This window comes from Esox lucius, chromosome 16, assembly GCF_011004845.1.
Source record: "Esox lucius isolate fEsoLuc1 chromosome 16, fEsoLuc1.pri, whole genome shotgun sequence".
Classification (NCBI taxonomy): Eukaryota; Metazoa; Chordata; class Actinopteri; order Esociformes; family Esocidae; genus Esox; species Esox lucius.
Window position 1 is genome coordinate 19,339,050 of NC_047584.1, and position 24,168 is coordinate 19,363,217.

Sequence of the window (24,168 nt, forward strand, 5' to 3'; positions counted from 1 at the left end):
GCTTGGTTAGCTGATGGATAGGGAGTCACTTATATGATCAGTCTGTCTATGGCTGTGGAGCTCCCTTGTGGGGACATCTGTTTCAGAACAATCGTGTTATATGCTTTAGTTACACTCCAATAGATATTCAAACAAAAACGTAGACGTTTTTCTTTTTATAAAGTTACAAATATCTGTTCAGTGCAGCCTTATTGACATCATTTTGGTATGTTTGTGCAAGGCGAAATGAAAAAGTATGTACTTTTTCTTAGAAATCCATGCTTTTATCGGGTCATTTAACACATTTTCTGTCTGAACAACAAATCAGATAATGCGTGAGCTGCTTGACCTTGTTTCGTGTGAAGAATTCTCCTGTGTATTGTCAACATATTCCAGGGTTTGGGAAAAACACAGAAGTTGTATCTGTTTGGGGTATACAATTCTATGGATAATCAAAATGCATATTTAACAATCCATTACAAATGAGAATTGATTAAATGAATGTGCATAGACATAAATTAAACTGCATTTGAAAAAATATTAATAGGACAGCTGATTCACCATGCTTACAAGTCTGTTACAGACAGAAGTTACCACACCCGTTTGAAACCATCTATGTCCTGATGCAAGTCCTATAGCTTTATAATTGAAATGTATTTAAGGAAAATTGGGCTTGTTCTACAATTCATCACCATTTTCAGTACGCAATTCTACACTATTTGACATCAAATGTCATGCTTTATTTCCTGACATGTTATGATAACTAAACCATAATGACAAAATGCTTACTGAATAACTCCCACTTTGATTAACTTCAGTAGTGAGGAACACAAGCTGTTGCCAGCTAACTGGGATCCATATGAGGAATGCATTTTCTGAATTTTCCCAGTCTCCTCCCGTTTTGAACTTAGGAGGACATGAGGTCCTGGCCCACACCTGCGGAGTACCTGGCTTGAAAGACCGGTTGATGTCCCTGTCCAAAGTCCTCCTGGTTGTGTTGTAGATCAAGACGATGCCTGACGATTTCAGCTGCCACTGTGCTGACACCTCCCCCCTCCCCCCTCCCCCGTGTTGTCCTTGTCCATCTGGTCATGTTTCCGACCTGGACTAAGTTTAACTCAGCCCACATGCATTTATTAAGTATTACAATTGTAATCTTAATAGGTTCACCTGGCACAGCCAGAAGAGGACTGGTCACCCCTCTGAGCCTAGTTCCTCTTTAGGTTTCTTCCTAAATTTTGGCATTCTTAGTGAGTGTTTCCTAGCCACTGAAATTTAACACTACTGTTGTTTGCTCCTTGGGGTTTAAGGCCAGGTGTTTTGTAAAAGCACTTTGTGACAACTTCCGATGTAAAAAGGGCTTTATGAATACATTTGATTGATTGATTGATCCAAGAGAATTAAAAAAACATTGGTGCCCATGTTTATATTTATTCCAGGTTGTTGCTATAAATGCGAATGTGTTGTCCATCAATTAACCTGGTAAAGTAAAGTAAGAGGGAAAATAATGATAACATTTAAAAATAAGAATCTGGGTGTGAATCAGAGCTCAATGAAGACTTGATGTCTAGTGAAAACCACAGATTTATGACACTATCATACAGCATCTACAGTATTCATTAGAGATTTATATTAAGATAGACTGATGAAGTCAAAGTAGCAGGCTGTCCACACATGTAATCCAATATAGTAACAAAGACAGGATAGAATATTTCAACAGTGCTGTATTTCGGTCGAAAAAGGCTAGGTCTGGTGTGGGATGAGCCTAAACCTTTTGACATTTGACCTGGCAGCTTTTTGACTCTAAAGGACCAAAAGTTGTGGTTGTGTGGGATTTAAGAAGGGCCTTTACCTCATACTTCAAACAACATCCATGAGTTGAGGAATAAACTGAATAATAAATATAGCAACACCTGAAGTGAAATTCATAAAGAAAACTAATAGCAACGACCCAAAACCTTTGTTGGGAAAAAAGATGCATTCACACCTGACAAAGAAGGTCTAATAAATCGTGTGGTTTGAATTCTGAATGTTAATTGGCTGATAGCCATGGAATATGTACACAATTATGCATTAGGGGGTGTGGTATATGGCCAATATACCACAGCTAAGAGCTTTTCTCAGGCATGACGCATCACTACACAATGTACAGTGAGAGAAAAAGTATTTGATCCCCTGCTGATTTTGTATGTTTGCCCACTGACAAAGAAATGATCAGTCTATAATTTTTATGGTAGGTTTATTTGAACAGTGAGCGACAGAATAACAACCAGAAAAAAATCCAGAAAAACAAATGTCAAAGATGTTATAAATGTATTTGCATTTTAATGAATGAAATAAGTATTCGATCCCTCTGCAAAACATGACGTAGTACTTGATGGCAAAACCCTTGTTGGCAATCACAAAGGTCAGACGTTTCTTGTAGTTGGCCACCAGGTTTGCACACATCTCAGGAAGGATTTTGTCCCACTCTTCTTTGCAGATCTTCTCCAAGTCATTAAGGTTTTGAGGCTGACATTTGGCGACTCAAACCTTCAGGTCCCTCCACAGATGATTTTCTATGGGATTAAGGTCAATCAATCAAAATGTATTTATAAAGCGCTTTTTACAACAGCAGTTGTCACAAAGTGCTTTACAGAGACACCCGGCCTTAAACCCCAAGGAGCAAACAACAGTTGTGTTGAATTTCAGTGGCTAGGAAAAACTCCCTAAGAAGGTCGAATTTTAGGAAGAAACCTAGAGAGGACCCAGGCTCAGAGGGGTGACCAGTCCTCTTCTGGCTAAGCCACTCCAGGACCTTAATGTCATTCTACTTGACCCACTCCTTTGTTGCCTTGGCCGTGTGTTTTGGGTCATTATTATTCTGGAAAACCCATCCACGACCCATTTTCAATGTCCTGGCTGAGGGAAGGAGGTTCTCACCCAAGATTTTACGGTACATGGCGCCGTCCATCGTTCCTTTGATGCTGTGAAGTTGTCCGGTCCCCTTAGCAGAAAAACACCCCTAAAGCATAATGTTTCCACCTCCATGTTTGACGGTGGCGATGGTGTTCTTGGGGTTATAGGCAGCATTCCTCCTCCTACAAACATTTGATTTCAGTCCTTCACGGCATTATGTGTTACCAATTGTTTTCTTGGTGACTATGGTCCCAGATGCCTTGAGATCATTGATAAGATCCTCCTGTGTAGTTCTGGGGTGATTCCTCACCGTTCTCATGATTATTGCAACTCCATGAGGTAAGATCTTGCATGGAGCCCCAGACCTTCGGACCTTGGCCGTCTACAATCAGGCAAAGTTTGGAGCATTTTGAACCAGAGGGAACCAAGCTATGGACCTCTGAAAATGGACCTGGAGAATAATAATAATAATAAAACGTCCCCCTAAAGATATTGCAAAGACTTCTGTCAACATAATTGAAAAAATACAATATTTATCACGTTTTCATGTTTAAAAGCAGATGTATTGTGATAGGCATGGTTTTGGGAATTGTGGCTATAAAAAAAAAATCATCCCGGTTCATCCACTAACTACACGTAGTAGTGTTTGCGCAATCTGTGCGCTTCGCCAAAAACGATGTTTCACATTTGCCCTTTCATGCCGAGGCATACTAACCAACCAGATTGCACGTTGTTGTAGCGTAGCGTGGCTTGTCTTGATGCTCACCGTGATCTCGTCAACATGGTGAGTACAGTTTACTGATGTTTTGAATTGTTACTAATTTAAATCGCACACTGTGTGACGTGCTTGCCATAAACATTGTTATATGAAAAGGAATAACCCACCGAGCCTTATTCATATGTATGTAATTCGTAGTAGTATGTTTCTGACTGTAAGTGCTGTTAGCCGACTAGTTAGCTTGCTACAGTTGGTACCAGACAGGGCCAGTCATACTAGCTAGCTAACTTTGCTAGTTATATACCTAGGTATCTTAGCCGCCAAATTAAATGGCTACACATTATTTGTTCACTACACTAACTGGATGTAGCTAATATTTAGTTATCTTGCCTCGCTTAACGGTTAACTTTAGCGGTAAATATCAACTTATATTGACTATGCTAATAGTTAGCCGGCTAGCAAATTGGTAGCAATTACAAGACGTTAGCAGTGACTACGACAATGATGGCGCTAGCTGCTAGCCTAGCCGGTTTCAACCTAGGAGTTAGGTAACATTCGTCCATGCTTTGAATTGGTAGCTAGCTAAGCTACTGTGCCTAGCTATATGTTTGCTAGCACCTTTGGCGGTAACTTTGAGTGCAGTTCTGACCTAGCCAATGACGGAAAATGACTGATGGCTAACTAAGAGTTAGCTACAGCACTAGTCGGTACTACTACTAGTAGCTGGAGTGAATCTCTATGGACACTGAATAGCCTAAAGTCAAGCAGTCAAGTTCGCTATACCTATATAGCATGTTTTGCTTCACGAGTTTCAATACTCGTTTTAATATATCGAGTTGAGGAATACTCAGTGTTGACTGGATTTGCAAGTAACAACATTGAGTCACAAACGGCAAGGACAATTCTCCAACAGCAATTCTAAAACCGCTTACCTGGTTGTACTTGTGTTTTTTGTGTGTTATTGCTATCCACTCGTGGGTCTTCAAATTCATACTTCAAATGAAAAGTTATAGAATACAACCAATGACCTAACACTCAATACAGTACTAGCTCAGTTATGCAGATGGTATGTTAATTGTTCAGTTCAATCAAATAATCTACAGATTCTGCAGGTTTTCTCCTCCCATTTTCGAGATATCCTATTCATCATTATAGCTCTGCTTCACTGCAGCAACTCCCAGCATACTTGGGTAACCCACATTATCAGGGCTTTTACATTGATTGAATGCACAGGCAGCCTAGCCACCACATGGAGTCGCTAGTGAGCAACAAGCCAATGCAACCATGTTCCATTACTAACCTCTGAACCGTTTGCTGCAAGTCATTGTCTTTTCCCCGTTGTGTCATTCAGTGGCCCCATATTTTTCTCTAGCATTGTTCAATACTCATCTCAAGATTGTATATTGACAACTAGTTGAGCTACATAGGTGGTTTCTTTTACTATAAGATTACTTAATCAGGAACCACACTGGAACTGCCTGTACTGCAAAAGCTAGCTACTCTGGAAAAAGGGGGTTAGTTCTGCATCCAGCTAGTAGGCTAACTTTACATTTGTACTATGTTCTCTCCGGGTTTAGCTTGCATTTGCACTTCCTACATTTCATAACCATAAATATTCATAAACGTATACTTTTTCATGCATTGCAGCTATCATGACAGATTAATTTATTTTCATAGAAAGGCACTGATCAAAGTCTTTGAAGCATAAAAATTCCAATTACATTTAAAGTTCTCACTTTATATTATTGGCTAATATAAGGTGAGGACTTATAATATTATATCATATAATATTGATGTGAACACCCAATACATAATGCCTAAGAGGTTATAAATAATGTTTACATTTTCATTTACTTTTGAGTATGCTTTCTTTGAAAAATGTGTGTTTAGATTCTGGCAAAAAGGTTTTATGGGCAATGGGCTCTAATTCTGTCCTTGCCCTGGGTAGGAACTCTTTATGGAGCACCAGACCGAGGGAAATTGACCGTTCTTTTGAGGTTTCTTCCATTTGCAAATAATTGTCACCTTCTCACCAAGCTGATTGGTGATGGTCTTGTTGCCCATTCCAGCCTTATGTCGGTCTACAATCTTGTCCCTGACATCCTTGGACAGCTCTTTGGTCTTGGCCATGGTGGAGAGTTTGGAATCTGATTGATTGCTTCTGTGGACAGGTGTCTTTTATACAGGTAACAAGCTGAGATTAGAAGCATTCCCTTTAAGAGTGTGCTCCTAATCTCAGCTCATTACCTCTATAAAAGACACCTGGGAGCCAGAAATCTTTCTGATTGAGAGGGGATCAAATACTCATTAAAATGCAAATCAATTTATAACATTTTTGACATGCATTTTTCTGGATTTGTTTGTTGTTATTCTGTCTCTCACTGTTCAAATAAACCTACCATTAAAATTATAGACTTTGTCAGTGGGCAAATGTACAAAATCAGCAGGGGATAAAAAAAGAAATTCCCTCACTGTACAGTATCAGCTCTGGAACAACAGGTCCTGCTTTCGCCCCCTGTAAGTCAAAATTCATTAAGCCTGAGGTTCATGACAGAAAAAACGTAGCAGCGTAATAGGTAGCCTGTAATAAAATGGTGGATATTAGGATTGGTTCTCTCGTCTTTCCACTTGACAAAAAAGTCAGTTATCGTTAGTGATGGCCATTCGAGGCTTCATTACCATTCTTCTAGCAGCAGGATATTATTCTAACAGTGCTAACTCAGATTATTTTTTTTATTTTTTATAAAATCCATCATTGAGCTATATAAGTTAATATAGTTTATCTTGTCTGTACATTTTATGTTTAATGTCTGTTCCAATGTTATTCTTGTCTGTTCCTTTAACACAGACTAAATTGTTGACTAGATATATTGCCTTATACTGTGCTGCCAGCATAAGATCCTGCTGCTAAAATAACGCCAATGAAGCCTCGAATGGCCATCACTAGTTATCGTATATAAATCCATAAAGTTCATAGATGCTATTTGTGGTGGAGCTAAACTTAATAAGAAACATTATTCAGTTTAACACAATTTAATGGCGTCTAGTGACATATTACTTGCTAATAAGCTTTCAAAACTGCCAGTGGCAAAAGTCATACAGTTCATAGATACTATTTGTGGTGGAGGTAAACTTAATAAGAAACATTACTCAGTTTAACGCTAGTTAATGGTGTTTAACAAAATATTCAAACTTGCCGTGATGTTAATGAGTGAACATAATATAATGAAAAGAGGCTATACTTATGCCTGGCATCTGTGTGGCTCGATGGCTTAGCGGTTAACGACAATGCCTTTCACCTGTGCGTCCCGGGTTCGAATCTCGAGAGGGCAGCCGCGATGAACGCATTTTGTTGCGGCCGGCTGAACTAAGCTTTCCTGTTTTTTTGTTTCATTTCATCTCTAATATTTAAATTGTTTTTGTATAAAGTATATGTAGTTATCGGCTTCAATAACTAAGCTTAGAGGATATAATTCAATGATGGGTTCTCCTTTGAGCTAAGAATCCTCCAATAAAATATACCATTAGCCAACTCTGCACATTTTAGTTACATTTTTCTTTTTACTCCACCAAGTGCTGGCCAAGGAAACACATTCCAGTGAGTTAATGCAAATGTTTTACAAACATTTGTTACATGTACTAAATGTTGCCTCTGTGGCCTGAGAAACTTTCCAAAGTATAATGGGAGAATGTCCCCCCATGAGAGCACCCTGCTAACTTTGCCACAGCTGCTGTAGATAATCCTAGGGGAAAGACTGCAGCAGTATTCTTGACAGCAAAGTGTTTATAGGAATGTCAATATAAAATCCCAAATGTGTTTTATTTGTTCTGCACTTCTGATTTCCAGGGCAATACATGTTTTCTTTTAATGTAATATGATGACTGAAAATGAATGCTAATATATCGTAGATAATCAAATATTTTTGGAAAGTTCATATCTGTTACACCAAATATCTTTTAAATAATTAACTGTTAAAATGCACGAGTGGTATTGTTAAATTAAATCTGTGTATGTGTTTTTGTGCGTATGTCTGTATGTGTATATTTTTATACAGACTTTCATACACACTCCACTGTAATTAAGTTAATGTTAAAGAGCTAAGCAAATGTATTAATTTAAAATGAAATGTAAAACCATTGTTCGTCTCACTATCACATAGCAGTACAGGACAGAGAAGTTTTAGAATACAGGTTATAGTTGAAGCCTAACTGTATGTGTGGCGGTCTCTTGTTCATGTCCAGTCTTCAGATGGCAATAATGGTCAGAGCCAAGCACCTTCTTTCGCTGGGGTCCAGCCCTCAGGGATGCAGTTGCCTTATGTAAGTTGGTGTTGAAAAATGTCTCCTCCGTGTTCCCAATGGCATCTCAAAATAGGGTCCGATTGAGTGTGTTGAATCTCACAGCTTGTCTCCTGTCTAGATGGGACCGCCGGGAATGCCACCTCATTACCCACCCATGGGAATGCCTCCCATGGGACAGAGGCCTCCCAACATGGCTCCCATGCCACCTGGCATGATGCCGCCTGGCATGATGCCACCGATGGGCGGGCCACCGATGGGACAGGTGAGCTAACTTTCAAGCTTTTAGATGTCATAGTCTCCTTTTGTCTTAGAACAAAGTTTACAACTGGATTATCCATTTAATACATGTAAACTACCATTCAAAAGTTTGGGGTCACTTACAAATGTCCTTGTTTTCAAGAGAGAGGCACATTTCTGTCCATTAAAATCTATATATATCAAATTGATCTGAAATACAGTGTAGATATTGTTAATGTTGGAAATGACTTTTGTGGGTGGAAATGGCTGGTTTATAATGGAATATCTAAGGTAGGCGACGCCCATTATCAGCAACCATCTGTCCTGTGTTCCAATGGTGCATTGTGTTTGCTAATCCACGCTTATCATTTTAAAAGGCTGGTTGATCATTAGAAAACCTTTTGCAATTTTGTTAGCACTATTGAAAACTGTTGCACTGATTAAAGAAGCAATAAAACTGGCCTTCTTTAGACTATTTGAGAATCTGTAGCATCAGCAATTGTAGGTTTGATTACAGGCTCAAAATGGCCAGAAACAGAGCTTTCTACTAAAATCTCTGTCTTTTCTTATTCTGAGAAATTAAGAATATTTCCTGCAAGAAATTGCCAGGAACCTGAAGATCTCGTACAACACTGTGTACTACCCCCTTCACAGAACAGCACAAACTGTCTCTAACCAGAACAGAAAGAGTGGGAGGCCCCGATGCACAACTGAGCTAGAGGACAAATACGTTAGTGTCTAGTTTGAGAAACAGACATTTTGCAGGTTTCAATTACTATATTTCCTATTCCTTTTGTTATATTTCCTATTGAAACTCATTTCTTGTGTTTTCATGGAACACAAGGAGATTTCTAAGTGACCCCAAACTTTTGAACGATTGTATATATAAATTGATTGAGCTGCTCCAAAAATAGGATCTTTTCACACTTAATAACTATTGTTGGCTATTAATCACTTCAAATCACTTCAAATAACTGAATGCTTTGTTTTCTATTTGTGGGGAGTCTGTCTCTTACATACTGTATGGTCTTACTCTCAACTGAGACTGACCAAGCTTTAGACCAATTTATTCATATATAATTCATATCTAAAAAAGATATAGTTGTTGTAGCGGTTAAATTTAGCTCCAATCAATGTACGTAATCTTGTGTAATAATGCGATTTTAATTAAAAGCTGGTTCTTGACATTTTCCCCTTGACCTTTATAAAATAAAATGTTGAAGTTGGGTGGGTATTTTGCTTTGGTTGACTTTCTGGTTAATTACCCCACTTTTCCCAAGACAGGGCACACAAATATTTCAGTCACTTCAGTCGTACTCCCTGCAGCCAGCATATATCCACTGTCATTATGAAAACGGTGTGATTAGGGATATGTCTGATCCAGCTGCCTGTCTGAGAACTGGGGCTCAGGAGGTGGCGAGGAGCTGCAGATTGGACGTCACTGCTTCACAGAGCACAAGCTGGGGTTCTGTTTGCACTGTAAAGGACTCCCAGTCAGAGTCAGCCGCTCTCGGCCACCACGACGCCCCTCACTGTGTATTAATACCCAGCGCGCCAGGCGGTAGGGGAGTGAACGGGTCAGATGAATATTTCATGATGCTCTTTTATTAGATGCCAGGCATGATGCCACCTATGATGCCCGGGATGATGATGCCACCTCGAATGCCAGCTGCGGCGATGCAGCCGACAGGACCGGTAAACTCACTCGCCTGCCTCCTCCCCACCTCACGGTTCTGCTTCACACTTTAAAAATAGACCCCGGCAAGCTGTCTGCACTGACAACATTTGCATAGCTAACACGGCTAAGTGTAGGATCACCTACCGATATAGACATAGGCTATAGATACAGACATGTGTTGCGTATTCTTCACACAACCATCTCCAGATTAATTACACACGCGGTATATTTTATTTTGCCAGCATATTTCTTCCTAAAATGTCCAAGTATTCTTGATGCAACATTGATTGTTTCTTCCTCTTGTATTGCTTCCTCAATAATGTATTACCGCATTTCTGTGTGCTGATTAGAATTACTATATCTTTTTCCTTTCAATGAATGCTGAAGGCAATATTATATTCTCAGACATTCAAAGTTCTTAGAGGGTAGGGGCATTTCCATCATGAATTGGAGAAAAGGCAATGGAAACCATGTTTCCTGACACTTGAAACATTGTTAAATGGAGCATGATGTCCTTAAACTTTTTTTTTTGTCCGGTAGATGGTTAAGCTAGTTATGGAAGTGTTGGCTACATTTCCGTCTGATGTGTTTTACTTCTGACAGCAGCCAGCTGTTTTACTCAATGCACTTAGAGCTGCTAGCTGTCAAATAAACGTTCCACCTGTCAACTCTGATGCATCAAGGCTCCAGAGATTGTTGTCCTCAAGTTTGAAGCCTAGGGGTACGATGTTATCCTGTTAATGAAGCAAATGCAGGTCATAAAAACTATTGAAATCTCTTCCACAGCCTGGCGTTGACACCACTGGTAAGGCTTGAAACAGTATATTCTGAAATCTAGACAAACCTTACATTTCATTTTTAAATAAAACAAAATAATTGAATTTTCTTTATTATAATTTTTTATTATTGCATTTTTGTACCCCTTTTTTGTAGTCCCTGCTGTACCTGGAACCGTTGTAAGTACAGTCTACCTGCTGTTGACCATTTTAATGTAGTCAAGAACTCTTCGAAAAAGGACCCTTTTTGTGTGAATGGGATCTTGCGAACATAAAAATATTGTCTTAAATCCACAATGCCTAACCTGTCAATGTATTTTTTTTTTATCTCTGCATTAATGTATTTTAATGTATGGATCTCTAGAAGAGTTTTAATGATCTGCTTTGTTATAATATCTACTGATTAACAGGGTACCACAAATGGCTCGCCACAAGATGACCAACCAAAGAAGGTTTGTAAAAGTGTCTATACGATGGTGCTTTCTCATTGTCTTTTTGCCCAAAGATATAGCCTCAATTTATTAACATTTTAAAGTGCTAACATAAAGTGCAAAGTGCTAACATTTTAGCGAAGCTGCTTGATTTGTTCTTATATTATTGTTTCTGGGGAATCTTGAATGTTTATCACCAGTCCATTTTCTTAACCTGAGTAGTAAAGGCAAAGTGTTGTGGTCATCCTCAGAAGTCTGTGTGGACAGAACACAAGTCTCTGGATGGGAAGACGTACTACTACAACACAGAGACTAAGCAGTCTTCTTGGGAGAAGCCAGATGACCTGAAATCTCCTGCAGAAGTAAGGCCTTACGAACCAAACCCCTGTCACCACTTCTCCAAGTAGCACCCTAATCCCATAGATTTTTGTTGTAGTAGTGAACTTGACAGTGAATATGGTGCAATTTAGGACTCTGGCATTATCTTACTCATTACAGTAATGACCATTCCCTGGCTGTCTAGTTGTTGGCAAAATGTGTCTCCACTGTATTGTGGAGCGTGTCTAGACAAACTATTTGCCTTGTGCTTTGCAGCAAATGCTGTCTAAATGCCCATGGAAGGAGTATAAATCAGACAATGGCAAGGCGTACTACTACAACTCTCAGACTAAAGAGTCCCGATGGACCAAACCCAAAGAGCTTGAAGATCTGGAAGGTGAGCCTGTGCATTCATGATCCTTTTGTAAATCTCCTTGGTTAGAAGTAGTTGCCAGAGGCACTTGTTTCTTTTAGATCCATGTAAATAACAGGTACTGTAGAGACCCAGCTACTACTTCTGATAGACCAGTCCATAGCTCGTCACGCGTTGCATGAATTCATATGAACATTATTCATTCTGAGAATGGAAATGCGTTCCTCAAAGCATCCCGCCAGGCTTTGTTAACAGTGCGCATGTACCTCTCTTTCTTGTAGCCATGATAAAAGCAGAGGAGAACGGGTAAGAGCTGCTTATTACTTTATTATTACCACTACTCTGCAGTCTTGTGTTCCGAAGCCAATTACTTAGAATCACAGCTATTTACTTTGTATTACCAAAAGGAAAAGACTTGAAGAAAAGATCACAGACATCTCCTTTAATCTAAGTCTATTATTTCTAAGATTGGTGAATAATGGGATGCAATTATTACTGAGGTATTAGAGGCACTCCTGTTGTTATGTCTAAGAACCTGACAGTTGATGCGGTGTAAAGGTCCGCCTTCTCTCAATAACGACCTGATTGCAGTACCCCGGAGATGGCCGCCCCCGCCGCTGTCATGCCCCCCCCCATTCAGCTCGACAGCACTGCTGCCATGGCGACCATGATGATGGAAATGCCGGCCATTGTGCCAGCTACAGCAGTGGCTGTGGAGCAGATGTCCCAGGTGCCTATGCATGTGGCCGAGGTCAGAGCTGACACACCTGTCACCTCCGCAGAGGAAGCCGTCGTCATGGAGGCCCCAGCCAGGTTGGTACTGAAGACCGCCTCTTTCCTCTGAAAGACCGGCAGCAATGGCCTGAACCAGGACTAGACCTAAGATACTAACTGGATAAACGCATGTGTAGTATGCGTCTGCTTCCCCTGTCAGCGGGAAAATGTACTTTATGGTGTAAAGGTGTTTGGGCAGTGACAAACGTTGTTTTTATCTGTCCCGAAAAACTTTGGATGTAGACATTATACAGTGACAATAGTTTGACGGTATTTACGTACTTATCAATTGCACCTTTTAGAAAATTAAAGCATTTTCCGTGAACCAAAAATGTTTGGTCAAATTCACAATACAGATTTTCACTTTTTCTGCAGCAGTGGTTATGTTGGCTTAGGGGCATGGCCAATGGCATAATCTCTGACAGAGCATTTTTGAGGCTCTCACACATTTTACAGTTAAGAGGAGAAAAACATTTACAGTTTTAAACCCAGCTTCCTTCTATTTGATACAGTTTTTCATGGGGATGAGAGTATTAAATATATATTTTAAATACTTTGCAAAGGTCTTAAGCTTCCTGAGAAAATTATTTAAAGCCATTTATCTGAGCAGTAGGAGTTTATTTGTAAAAGGAAAATGGATATAACATTGAAGTAAGCATAAAGACACTAATGCAATAAAGTTAACCAAAACTTGCATGGTGTCCGTAAGAACGCAAAACGGAAGCAATTTGCTTTTGTACTCTTTTCAAGTAGACCTGTGGTAAATAGCTTAAGACTTGTACACTTTTGTTTCTTTTTGTCCTTTTGTTTCCATATGCTCCTGGGAATTCAAGCTACCAATATTTACTATTATAATAGGTGGAAGGTCTCAATGCAAACTACATATTTCTCAGGCATTTATTTTGTAGATGTATCGAATCGCAGCAAACCGTGACACCAATATACCGTATTGTAGCGAACCGTGAGTTTGGGGAACCGATTCACCACGAATGGATCGACTTAAAATTAAGTGGAGGAGCTGTCTATTTACTTGACCAGTGTGTCACAGACCTTAAATGTCCCCCCAAAAATAACCACAATAACTGTCCCTGTCTCTTTGTAGCCCATTTAAATATAAAATAGCTGGTCTCTGATCTTATTGTTCTGACATCTACCATTGTGCTCTTGATCAATACATTATGTATTATAACTGTATGAATGTTTGGCTACAGTATGAAACATATCAGTCTTGAATACTGCTTCTTGAATAATAGGCAAAGGTGAATGGTAGGCATGGTGGTTAGAGGTTGTCTACAAACATGGATTAGTGGGGACAGAATATGGATGTTGTTAATTCATAAAATAATGACACTGTACGTGGTTCTAAGTGTTGGCTATCTCGTCTGTTTTCTATCATTATTTAATAGGCTAGCGTCCCTCTTGCTGAATGTCATGTCTCGCTCTGTCTCTCCTCATGCAACAACAACACTTTTATATCGGCGCACAACACACTGCTGGATTTGCACACGCAGCTCAGGGCCACTCTGAGAAGAGTGTCAGAGAGGAGATACCGCTGGTCTGCTTGTTTTCTGGGTTTTTAGTGGAAGACAGGGATGAGGGATGCCAGGAGAGAGATTTCCAATTTCTTGGAGCAGCGAATCATGTCTGCGGATGTGTAGTAACCCGCTGGTAGACAGGATTCAGACTAGTGACCAGGAAACACAATTGATGACATCAAAGCCTACTCTCCATTGCTATTTTGGGAAAAGGTACCTATGAAGCACTATGGACAGCTCTGGGAGTCAAGCACAAAACAGTTACCAGTACTCGGTTTGGATGTTTTTGAGGCTCTGGAAAGAATTTTTTTTTTGTTAATGGTGACAAACAACGAACAGTGTTAATAATTTTCTATTATTTGCATGTGTTCATGCGTTAAAGTTCATTTAAGTTGTTTAAAGGGGCTCAGTCTTCTCATATTTTCATACAGTTCAATCAAACTTAAACCCAAAACAGTTTCCATACATTTTTGTCTCAACTTTGTGAAAGTCTCATCAGAACAATTATTTTCTGGTATTCAATAGTGGTTCTTACTTTACCCAGAAGGGCCATTGTTCCGATTTCTAGGCTGTCTCACATTCAAAATCAATGGACAGGTCTAACCCTAACTCAAAGTATCTGCTAACTGGGCAGTTCTTAACCTTGTACTTCTTTTACAACTGCGTAACTCTGTTATATTCCTTCATATCTGGTGGCAGTGGTTTGTTTACACACAGTTTTGTATCCCTCACCCCGTTCTCTTTTGTTCTCCTCAGTAAGGATGTCTCAAAGGAAGAGAGGCCAGAGCTGGTGAAGAAGACATACAAGTGGAACACTAAAGAAGAGGCCAAACAAGCCTTTAAAGAGCTTCTGAAGGAGAAGGTGAGGATTCCAGATAGGGTTACTTTACTCCTCGGCTGCTCAGTCAGGGCTCCTGCATGCATCATCCCAGTGATCGTTAGGTACTACAATTTGACCATCATATGAGCAGACAGTACTAATAAAGGAAAGCACAGTTATCAACTGTGTCTATGAAGCCTTGCAGCACTCCTAGCTAATCGCCAGTATAAATCACACCCACATACCTCTGTGAGATAACCAGGCTTGATAAGATTCTCAAAGCCTGTTATGACCAGAATGTAATAAAGATGATGTCCTTCTACCCGAAGGTTGTTTACCAATATGGGCCTCCAGGACTAGTTAATCCGTGTGGTTCATCTGGAGCTCTCAGGTCTTAGTGCGATTTGGGAGCCTCAGCCGAGCCCTTGGATGCCGCTGTAGCAGCGGATGTGTTGTTTTTGACCGAGGTGGTTCGGCGCGGCTATTTATAGGCCTTTTTAATTTGACACACACAGCTCTCGTCTGAGATTGCTCCTTGCCGTGTCCCGGCGAGATCTTAATGGCTCTGTCTTTATGATTAGCATTATTGGATGAAAGCACATGTCCAGATTAAGACAGTGGAGAGTGGCATGCTCCACCGGGCTAGAATAACTCAGAACTCTGTTTGAGTCTCTGAAAGCAGCCTATTCCCTGCATAGTGCACATCGTTTGACCAGAGCCGATGGCCAAAATAATGCACTCTATGGGGAATAAGGCTCCATTTGGGACGCTAGCTGTAAGAAGGTAAATGTGCGCACAGAAATCATCTACTCATAATGGATGATGGAGTCGCTCTACTGGAGACATGCAGGCAGAAGGGCCACTTGCGTAAGCCTTCAGTGGTTCCTTTCAATTATTGCCAGCATCCCTCTTAACCTCTGAGTGTATTAGTAATTAATAAATTGTATCGTCTAGTCTGGAACTAGCCAGAGAATCTCTGCACCACTGCCATTTTCAGTTAGGCTACACATGCATGGATGCTTTCCTATACACGTGCATACGTTCAACAAATAGAATAATTGTAGCGCAACTTAAAGCGTGTCCCTACAAATGATGCTGCTGGGATGGTGTAGTTTGGAGTGTGTATGTGTGTGTGTGTACATATAATTATATATAGACCCTCTTAATGCTCATTATCCTCCTTTAATTTCAGGGTGTTTCATCCAACGCGTCTTGGGAACAAGCCATGAAAATGATCATCAACGACCCACGATACAGGTACCCCAGCACCCAGCAGAACAAATGCAGTTAGGAATATTACACCACTTCACTAAGTGGCCTGATGTATTTCCCTATTTCTCTTTGGAAGCGCCCTGCCCAAACTAAGCGAGAAGAAGCAGGCCTTCAACGCTTACAAAGTGCAGACGGAGAAGGAGGAGAAGGAGGAGGCTAGGATAAAGTACAAGGAGTCCAAGGAAACCTACCAGAGATTTCTGGAGAACCACGAGAAAATGACGTCTACAACGAGATACAAGTACGTACCTTTCTTGGAATGCGCAGAAACGTGCTACTTTTCCACGGAGCCCATAGGAACAGGGTACCATTTGAGGGTTCCGCCTTGGTCCCTGTACTACCGGCTGTAGGGGCAGTTACTGGAAGTCTTTGGATACATCTAGCATGCAACTAACTTCTTTTGAATATGGCACAGATCCGTACAAATGGTATCTACGAGTATCTGAAACCTCATTGCCAAACTCCTTGTAATGTAATCAATGAAGAGACAGGGACGTGATATGGGTGAGTTATTGGCTATTGTGCATCTGGGCCTCAGAATCCTGCCAGTTAATCAACCACGCTGACCTTTCTCTGGTGTGGTTATCGTGGTCAGTCCATGGCTGTTATCTGGCTACGCCAGACTTATTATTTGTGGATATGCTGACACTGGTGGTATTCATCCCAAATAAATCACAGGCAGGTTGGCTTATGAACTTTGCCCATCCATCCCTAAACACGCCAGTAGCTCCATCAGATAGATTGTAGCATTTGGATGTCTCCGGCATGGTAAATCGCCACATTGCCATGCAGCCTCATTTTCTCTTTCTGTCCGGGTATGAAAGTCACTGACATGGCTCCAGGGAAGTGATCAACTGCTGACCTTGACAACCGGCCAGTTTTGGAGGCCATTGGCTGGTGTTGTTGTGGGGACCATGTTGTGTGTGTTTGTGTGCACTCTGGTCTGGCTGCACATGAACAGCTGGATGGTGACATCAGGGTTGTTTGACTGTGTCACTGCATTTCTTGTTTTTCTTGGACTACTCTAAAACCTGTGTGCTAGCCTCACTGGTACAATAATGATTAACTTCATAGGGATTATTTGCACTGTGAGGTATTTCATACACACGTTCCATAAGGAATTCTAGGGTACTTTTCCATGTTTAGGATACTTTTCTAAGTTTTAAGTCAAGCTGTCTTTTTTTTTTTTTTTTTAACAACTGCTATTACGAGAATGTGTCAAACAATGGCAGCTGTAGAGCAGTGCTTTGAGCGTGGTGAGGAGTGATGACATATGCTTCTGTAATGCTGCCACCATGTGGAGTTAAGTGCCATTACATTTGGTTGGTTTTTGGATTTTCAATGTATTCACTCCTGATTGTAGGACCTTTCCTGGTGGTCCTTTTAGGAGACTTACAGGACGTTCACAACCTTATAGGTGGTTTGGGCCAAGGGGCTGCTTTGGTTTAGTAAATAAATAAAAATGTGCGGTCAGCTATGTGACAAACCACTTTTTGGCTGATTATTGGCTCCATGTGAATTGTATTTTAGTGTTTCCAAAATAATAAAGTAGCACAATGACCACGTGTCTCACAAATGCATTGTTTCAGATGTTGGTTAAATAGTTGAGACTGTGTAAAATGAAAATAAAAACAGAATGCAATGATGTGCAAATCATTTAATCCCTGTATTTGCCTGAAAATTGTACAAAGATGTTCTAATGTTGAAATTGAGAAATATTATAGATTTTGTAAAATATGCCCATTTTGAATTAGATGCCATCCACACGTTTCAAAAAAGTTGGGACAGGGGCATGTTTACCACTGTGTTGCATCACCTCATCATTTAACAATACTCTGTAAGCGTTTGGGAACTGAGGAGACCAGCTAGTGTAGTTTTGAAAGTGAAATGATTTTTTAATTCCCATCCTTGGTTGATATAGGATTTCAGCTGCTCAACAGTTCGGGGTCTCTTGTCGTATTTTTCATTTCATAATGCACCAAATGTTTTCAATAGGTGACAGGTCTGGACTGCAAGCAAGCCAGTTTCACACCCACACTCCTTGAATACAGAGCCATGCTGTTGTAATATGTGCAGAATGTGGTTTGGCATGAAATAAGTACTGAACATAAACAAGGCCTTCCCTGAAAAATATGTTGTCTGGATGGCAGCATATGTTGCTCCAAAACCTGTATATATTGTTCAGCATTAATAGTGCCTTCACCATGTGTACTAATGCACCCCCATACCATCACGGATGCTGGCTTTTGAACTGTGCGCTGATAACAAGACAGCCCGGAGGACACGGCATTCACATTTTGATTTGTCAGGCCGCAGGACAGTTTGCCACTTTGTCTCAGTCCATCTTAAATGAGCGTGGGCCCAGAGAAGGCGGTGGTGGTTCTGGATCTTCTTTATATACGGTTTCATCTTTGCATGGTGGAGTTTTAACTTGCATTAGTGGATGCAGCGACATACTGTGTTCGCAGACAGTGGTTTTCAGAAGTGTTCCTGAGCCCATGCAGTGATTAACCCTACAGAATCATGGCTGTATTTAATTCATTTATTATGTATACTGTGACTTTATCTAAACTGTGTGATCTGTGTCTTTTCTTTCTGATTGGCTCTTACTGTCTGAACCAGGAAAGCTGAGCAGATGTTTTCAGACCTGGATGTGTGGAGCACCGTTCCAGAACGAGACAGAATAGAGATCTATGAAGACGTCCTTTTCTACCTAGCCAAGAAGGAGAAGGTCAGTGTCACCACCTCCCTTCCAAATTGCATCCTAGGGCCTATATAGTGCACTACTGTTGTCCTTTTCTGTTAGGTTGCCTTTTCAAACTATCTAATTCTCTGCCATTACCCTAACCAAATTAACTTTCCCCCTTTCACTACAAAGGAAGCCTTCCAATTTAGAAAAGGAATGTAGAGTGAGGAAATCGATGTGTTTTAGCTGTCTGAGTATTGCTGCAAGGATGTTATCGCTGTTGACTGCATTTGGATGAGTCTGTTCGACTCAAACCCTGCTTCATTGACACGGCTTACAATCCAAACGACGTGTGTATGTGCGTGTTACAGGAGCAGGCCAAGCAGCTGAGGAAGAGGAACTGGGAGGCTCTGAAGAACATCCTGGACAACATGGCCAATGTGACATACCGAACCACCTGGTCCGAGGCTCAGCAGTACTTGCTGGACAACCCCACCTTCGCTGAGGACGAGGAGCTCCAGAGTACGCAGAGCAACTCACTTACCCCACTGTCGCCCAAACGGGACGCTATTTCCTACATACTGCACTACTTTTGACCAGAGACCTGTCGGGTCTGGTTAAAGTAGTGTACTATAATCGATTATAGGGTACCATTTGGGACAGAAGCTAGCTGAGAGCTCTGCATTAATATGACTACGGCAGCATGGTCATCACTTGTTTGTTATTAAGAATGAAGTTGATGACTGGCCTGTCCCAGATTGACAGGTTTGCAGCATGTGCCGACGCGATTTAGCTGTTGGAAAAAGGGCGACCCCTTGCTAACTTCCTCTCATCTTGCTTGCTTTAGACATGGACAAAGAGGATGCTCTGATCTGTTTCGAGGAGCACATCCGTGCGCTGGAGAAGGAGGAGGACGACGAAAAACAAAAGACCCTGCTGAGGGAGAGGAGGAGACAGCGCAAGAACCGAGAGGCCTTCCAGGTGAGGAGTACCCCCCATGGTGGAGCTAGGCTGTCTGCCTCACGACGACGGGAGAGCTACAGACCTTAAGGATAAGCAGTTAATTGCAGTTTTTGTAACGGACAGTGGCAGGAGTTTAGCTGTTAAACTGGGAAGGTGGGAGAGTATGTGTCCCAAAAGGCCTCATATTTCTCCTGATGTCAGAGCCAGGGCATTGGGTGGGGAAAAGGGGCCCACTTAGGATGTGTCCCAAGCAGATCCGTTGCTTTGCTGACCTAATCTGCATGTTGTTTCTCCCCTAGAAATTCCTGGACGAGCTCCATGACCACGGCCAGCTCCACTCCATGTCCGCCTGGATGGAGATGTACCCCACAGTCAGCTCAGACATCCGCTTTGCCAACATGCTCGGCCAGCCTGGTACGAGGACTCCCTTGGCATTCACACACACACACACACACACACACACACACACACGGGCACACCCCTTGCTCGGCATGTGCATGTACTGAGTCACACACCGATGGACTGTCTAGTTATCCTCTGCCACTTGTGCTGCGGTGATGGTTGTCAAACCGGCTTTTGGCCCTTGCCTTTTTCCAGCCTTTGGAGTTGTGATATAACCATGTGTTGTCGGAGCACATCTTTGAATAACGCGTGCATGTTAGTTTATGGTGTTTATTCTGCAGGCTCCACGCCGCTCGACCTGTTCAAGTTCTACGTGGAGGACCTGAAGGCTCGCTACCACGATGAGAAGAGGATCATCAAAGATATTCTGAAGGTGTGAGATGTTACCACCTTACAGATCATGGTTGAGAATCAGATGGCACTCTGTTACCTGTTCAGGGCACCTCTTTAAGCCTATATGGAAACTGATTAAATTAGCACATGAAGCGGGAAGTAAGGGGGCCATCAATTTTACAGCTCAGATACTGTATCCCCTTCAATTAGTTCTAATGCCCCATCATTTTTAATGCTTCTCTTTGAAAACCTATCTTTCCTCCACACAGGATAAAAACTTCTTGGTGGAAGTCAACACTAGCTTTGAAGACTTTGGCACAGTGATCAGCTCGGACAAGAGAGCTACCACGCTGGACGCAGGCAACATCAAGCTGGCCTTCAACAGCGTAAGAGCTTGGTCATTTACACTGGGTTGAGTCCCACACGAGAACCTGTTCCCTAATACAGCTGTTCTCAAATCCTTCCTGGGGACCCCCGTCCGTTCCATGTGTTAGATGAATTCGGGAGCACAACTCCTCTACTAATCATTTATTCCTTGATTAGTAAATCCATTGGACTGTTATAGGGTGCCTTTTGTGCCTCTGAACTTTTCACTGCTGCTTCTTAACCCTCCCTTCCTTCTGTAGCTGCTGGAGAAAGCCGAGGCTCGGGAGAGGGAGCGGGAGAAGGAGGAGGCCCGGAAGATGAAGAGGAAAGAGGCAGCCTTCAAGAGCATGTTGAAGCAGGCCACTCCAGCCCTGGAACCAGAGGCCAGCTGGGAGAGTGTATGTCCTGGGCTTAATGTTAACACACACCGGTGTCATCAGAGGCCTACGGTCTGCCATACAACATGATCATTGTGTAACTAGTTAAAAGTGAACCAATTATCTGACTTATTCCCGTGCTGTTGTAACAGGTCCGTGAAAGGTTCCTCAAAGAATCTGCCTTTGAAGACGTCACTTTGGAGTCCGAGAGGAAAAGAATATTCAAAGATTTCATGCATGTGTTGGAGGTAGGTTGCATCTAAAATGACAGCACATTCCTTATATTGTGCATGCAGGGCTCTAGTTAAGTGTACAATAGGCCAGTGTGTTATTGTCAGCGTGCCATAACCTGGTGGATGTGTTGTTCTGCTTGCAGCACGAGTGCCAGCATCATCATTCGAAGACCAAGAAACACTCCAAGAAGTCTAAGAAGCATCACAGGAAGCGCTCCCGCTCTCGATCGGTTAGTAGTAGGCCTTGGCTCAGCCCGGACAAAAACCCCAGATCAAACCAGTATTGTCTGGGCCCTCCAGGACTGAAGATGAATAAACCTGCCTTAGTCCATTCGCACTAGTGGAGAAATTAGAGGGTTTGTTAGGTGGAAGAAATATGGGACTAGCTCTTGTGCTTGACCTTGTTAGGCTAGGTGAAATTTTCACCACATTGCTTTTACTAATCATATTGTCTCAGATGTTTGTGGGCATAGGGTGTAGAATCTAGAGGTCCATTTGAGATTGGGGCAGTGTGTCAGCATCTCATCAGACCAGGGTTTCCCCAAAACGTCTTCTCAGGAACCACAGGCTGTGTCACATTAGTCGCAGTCCTCAACTGGCACACGTGATTCAGCCGGTCACAGCACCAAGCCATTGAATCGGGCTTGCCGGTTCTCCAACATCATACTGTATGTTTTGCTGGTCCCTGAGGTAAAGGGTTGTGAGGTACTGCTGCAGACACTTACACATCAGTTCTGTCTGAAGGGGTCGGAGTCAGAAGGCGAGGACGATTACAACAGTAAGAAGAAGAAGCGCTCACAGTCCAAGTCCCCATCGGAGCGCTCCTCCAGTGGCGAATCAGGTCTGTGGTTTCTCCCCTGTGTGCATTTGTCATCACCACCAGTAAACTATTGATATTGTGATATTAAGATTATGATCTGGTATGATGGAAACTGCATGTTGTGCTGAGAGGAATGGATACCTGTATCACAGTAACTAAACATCACAATTACAAATGCAAGAAATAGTGTGTTGGCCCGTTTCGTTAATCCCGCTCCATTTGGTCAACAGAGAGAAGTTACAAGAAGTCCAAGAAGCACAAGAAGAAGGGCAAGAAGAGGCGTCACAAGTCGGTAGGTTCTTAAGACCGACCTGGACTTTCCTCGGGAATGTTTAGTGCCACTTGGAAAGAGAGCAGGCTGACCGTGCTTGCCTTACTGACTTTGTTTCAGCAATCTCCTGAATCAGAGGGGGAGCGGAAAGACAAAGGAAGGGAGAGGGACAGCAAGCGTGAGAAGGACCAGGAGAAAGACAAAGAGAACGACAAGTCCCGGGCCAAGGGCCGCTCCGAATCGAAGCAGAAGTCGCCTAAAAGGAAATCGACCAAGGAAGAGGTGAGTGGTCCCATTCTGGTGGCCATAGCCAGCCATGCATCCAGGCTTCTCAAGGTTCGACTAAGACAGGTACCCTTATGCTATTGTTCATGTGCAGGGAGGCTGGGACACATCAGGCAGTGAGCTGAGTGAAGGAGAGCTGGAGAAGAGGAGGAGGACTCTCCTGGAGCAGCTGGATGCTCCTTGATCTTCAGTTTCTCCTCGTCTTCTCTGTTTCACTTCATCCTACATGCATTCCCCCCTGACTTTCTTTTTTAGCCTCTTGTCAACTGACCTAGGGTTACAGCATTTCAGGTATCATTTCCCAACTTCCCAGGCTATGCTGAAAAGGTTCTTGGGATTTTGGGGAATTACCAGTTTGTCGCAGCCCAACTTGGACTGTGGACAGGATTCCCCTCTTTCATATAATGGTATGAACTGGCCACAACGGCGCTCGAATGCCTGGATAATATTTGGTCTGTTTCCATCCCTAATGGGAAGTGGTTGCAGGTTGAGTGGTGACTACTTGGATATCAAGACATGGTCACCTGTGTGGACATTAAGAGACACACTCTGGGCCTTTTGTTGCCTTTGATAATATGCTTTCTCACTGTCATTTGTAGACATTTGTAGTTGGATGTTATTGTTTTTCTTTGCTACTAGTTTGATATCAACATGGATTCAAAGTGCATCTTAATGCCATTCTCTTTACTGTTCTCTGTACACTTTGTTCATCTGAAATGGCACCCTGCTTCCTTTTTAGTGCACTCATTTTGATCCAAACTAGTGCCCCCCATACGGGTTAGACGGATGTAGAACTCTTAGGAAAAGGTGTGCATCTAGACTCAAGCCCCCTACTGAAGAATCCATGCTTTATTTTTTTTTTTGTTAAACGTGTCTCTGATATGAGACCTTTTTAAATTAATCTTAATGGTATGTCCATGATTGTTTTGTTAGAGGAATTGTGGAAGTTCTGATATGATCCAAAATGTAATAAAAAAAGGTTTACATGGACATGTTTGTCTTCGTTGACTGTTAAAAAACCTACAGCAGCCACAACTGGAGATTGGAGCTCAGTAAGTTTCCACATAAGGCCGCCTGTTAGAAGTTCCAATCCTCAGAACTCATTCACGGGGCTTTATACCATAATATACAGCTATTTTTTTTTTTACCTCCTGTGGATCAGTGAAATGCTAGTGTATTTAATATTTGTAATGCAATGTGTACATCAGCAGAGTTGAAGCACTCTGGAGGTCAATACACAACAACAGAAGAATCTTGGTTGCTGTCCTTTAAGCCATCCTTTACAATAGAAATGACCAATCAATGATTTCTACTGTCCATA

General features: G+C 41.9%; 1 protein-coding gene across 2 annotated transcripts; it reads left to right on the plus strand.

The window, feature by feature from the left end:
* Window positions 1-3,562: 3,562 nt before the first annotated feature.
* Window positions 3,563-23,837, plus strand: prpf40a (PRP40 pre-mRNA processing factor 40 homolog A). 2 transcript variants are annotated; one of them, XM_010890786.4, is made up of 27 exons: window positions 3,563-3,661; window positions 7,838-7,915; window positions 8,016-8,159; window positions 9,746-9,829; window positions 10,599-10,617; window positions 10,746-10,768; window positions 10,999-11,040; window positions 11,271-11,381; window positions 11,614-11,734; window positions 11,992-12,016; window positions 12,302-12,523; window positions 14,776-14,881; window positions 16,032-16,096; window positions 16,188-16,352; window positions 18,734-18,842; window positions 19,169-19,319; window positions 19,645-19,778; window positions 20,060-20,174; window positions 20,423-20,535; window positions 20,765-20,881; window positions 21,122-21,259; window positions 21,391-21,486; window positions 21,615-21,701; window positions 22,216-22,312; window positions 22,522-22,583; window positions 22,683-22,844; window positions 22,942-23,837. In XM_010890786.4, exons 1-27 carry the CDS (start codon window positions 3,659-3,661, stop codon window positions 23,029-23,031), a joined length of 2,679 nt encoding a protein of 892 aa, XP_010889088.1. In that variant the 5' UTR covers window positions 3,563-3,658; the 3' UTR covers window positions 23,032-23,837. The 2 variants fall into 2 exon arrangements, with proteins under 2 accessions (XP_010889088.1, XP_010889089.1); XM_010890787.4 differs by having other exon boundaries at window positions 20,444-20,535.
* Window positions 23,838-24,168: the final 331 nt, after the last annotated feature.

What these genes read in the sequence shown, in the direction of transcription:
- prpf40a (XM_010890786.4), top strand. An exon ending in CTGCTGTACCTGGAACCGTT is followed by an intron (nt 10,769 to 10,998) that starts GTAAGTACAGTC and finishes ACTGATTAACAG; the next exon opens with GGTACCACAAATGGCTCGCC. An exon ending in ACCTAGCCAAGAAGGAGAAG is followed by an intron (nt 18,843 to 19,168) that starts GTCAGTGTCACC and finishes TGCGTGTTACAG; the next exon opens with GAGCAGGCCAAGCAGCTGAG.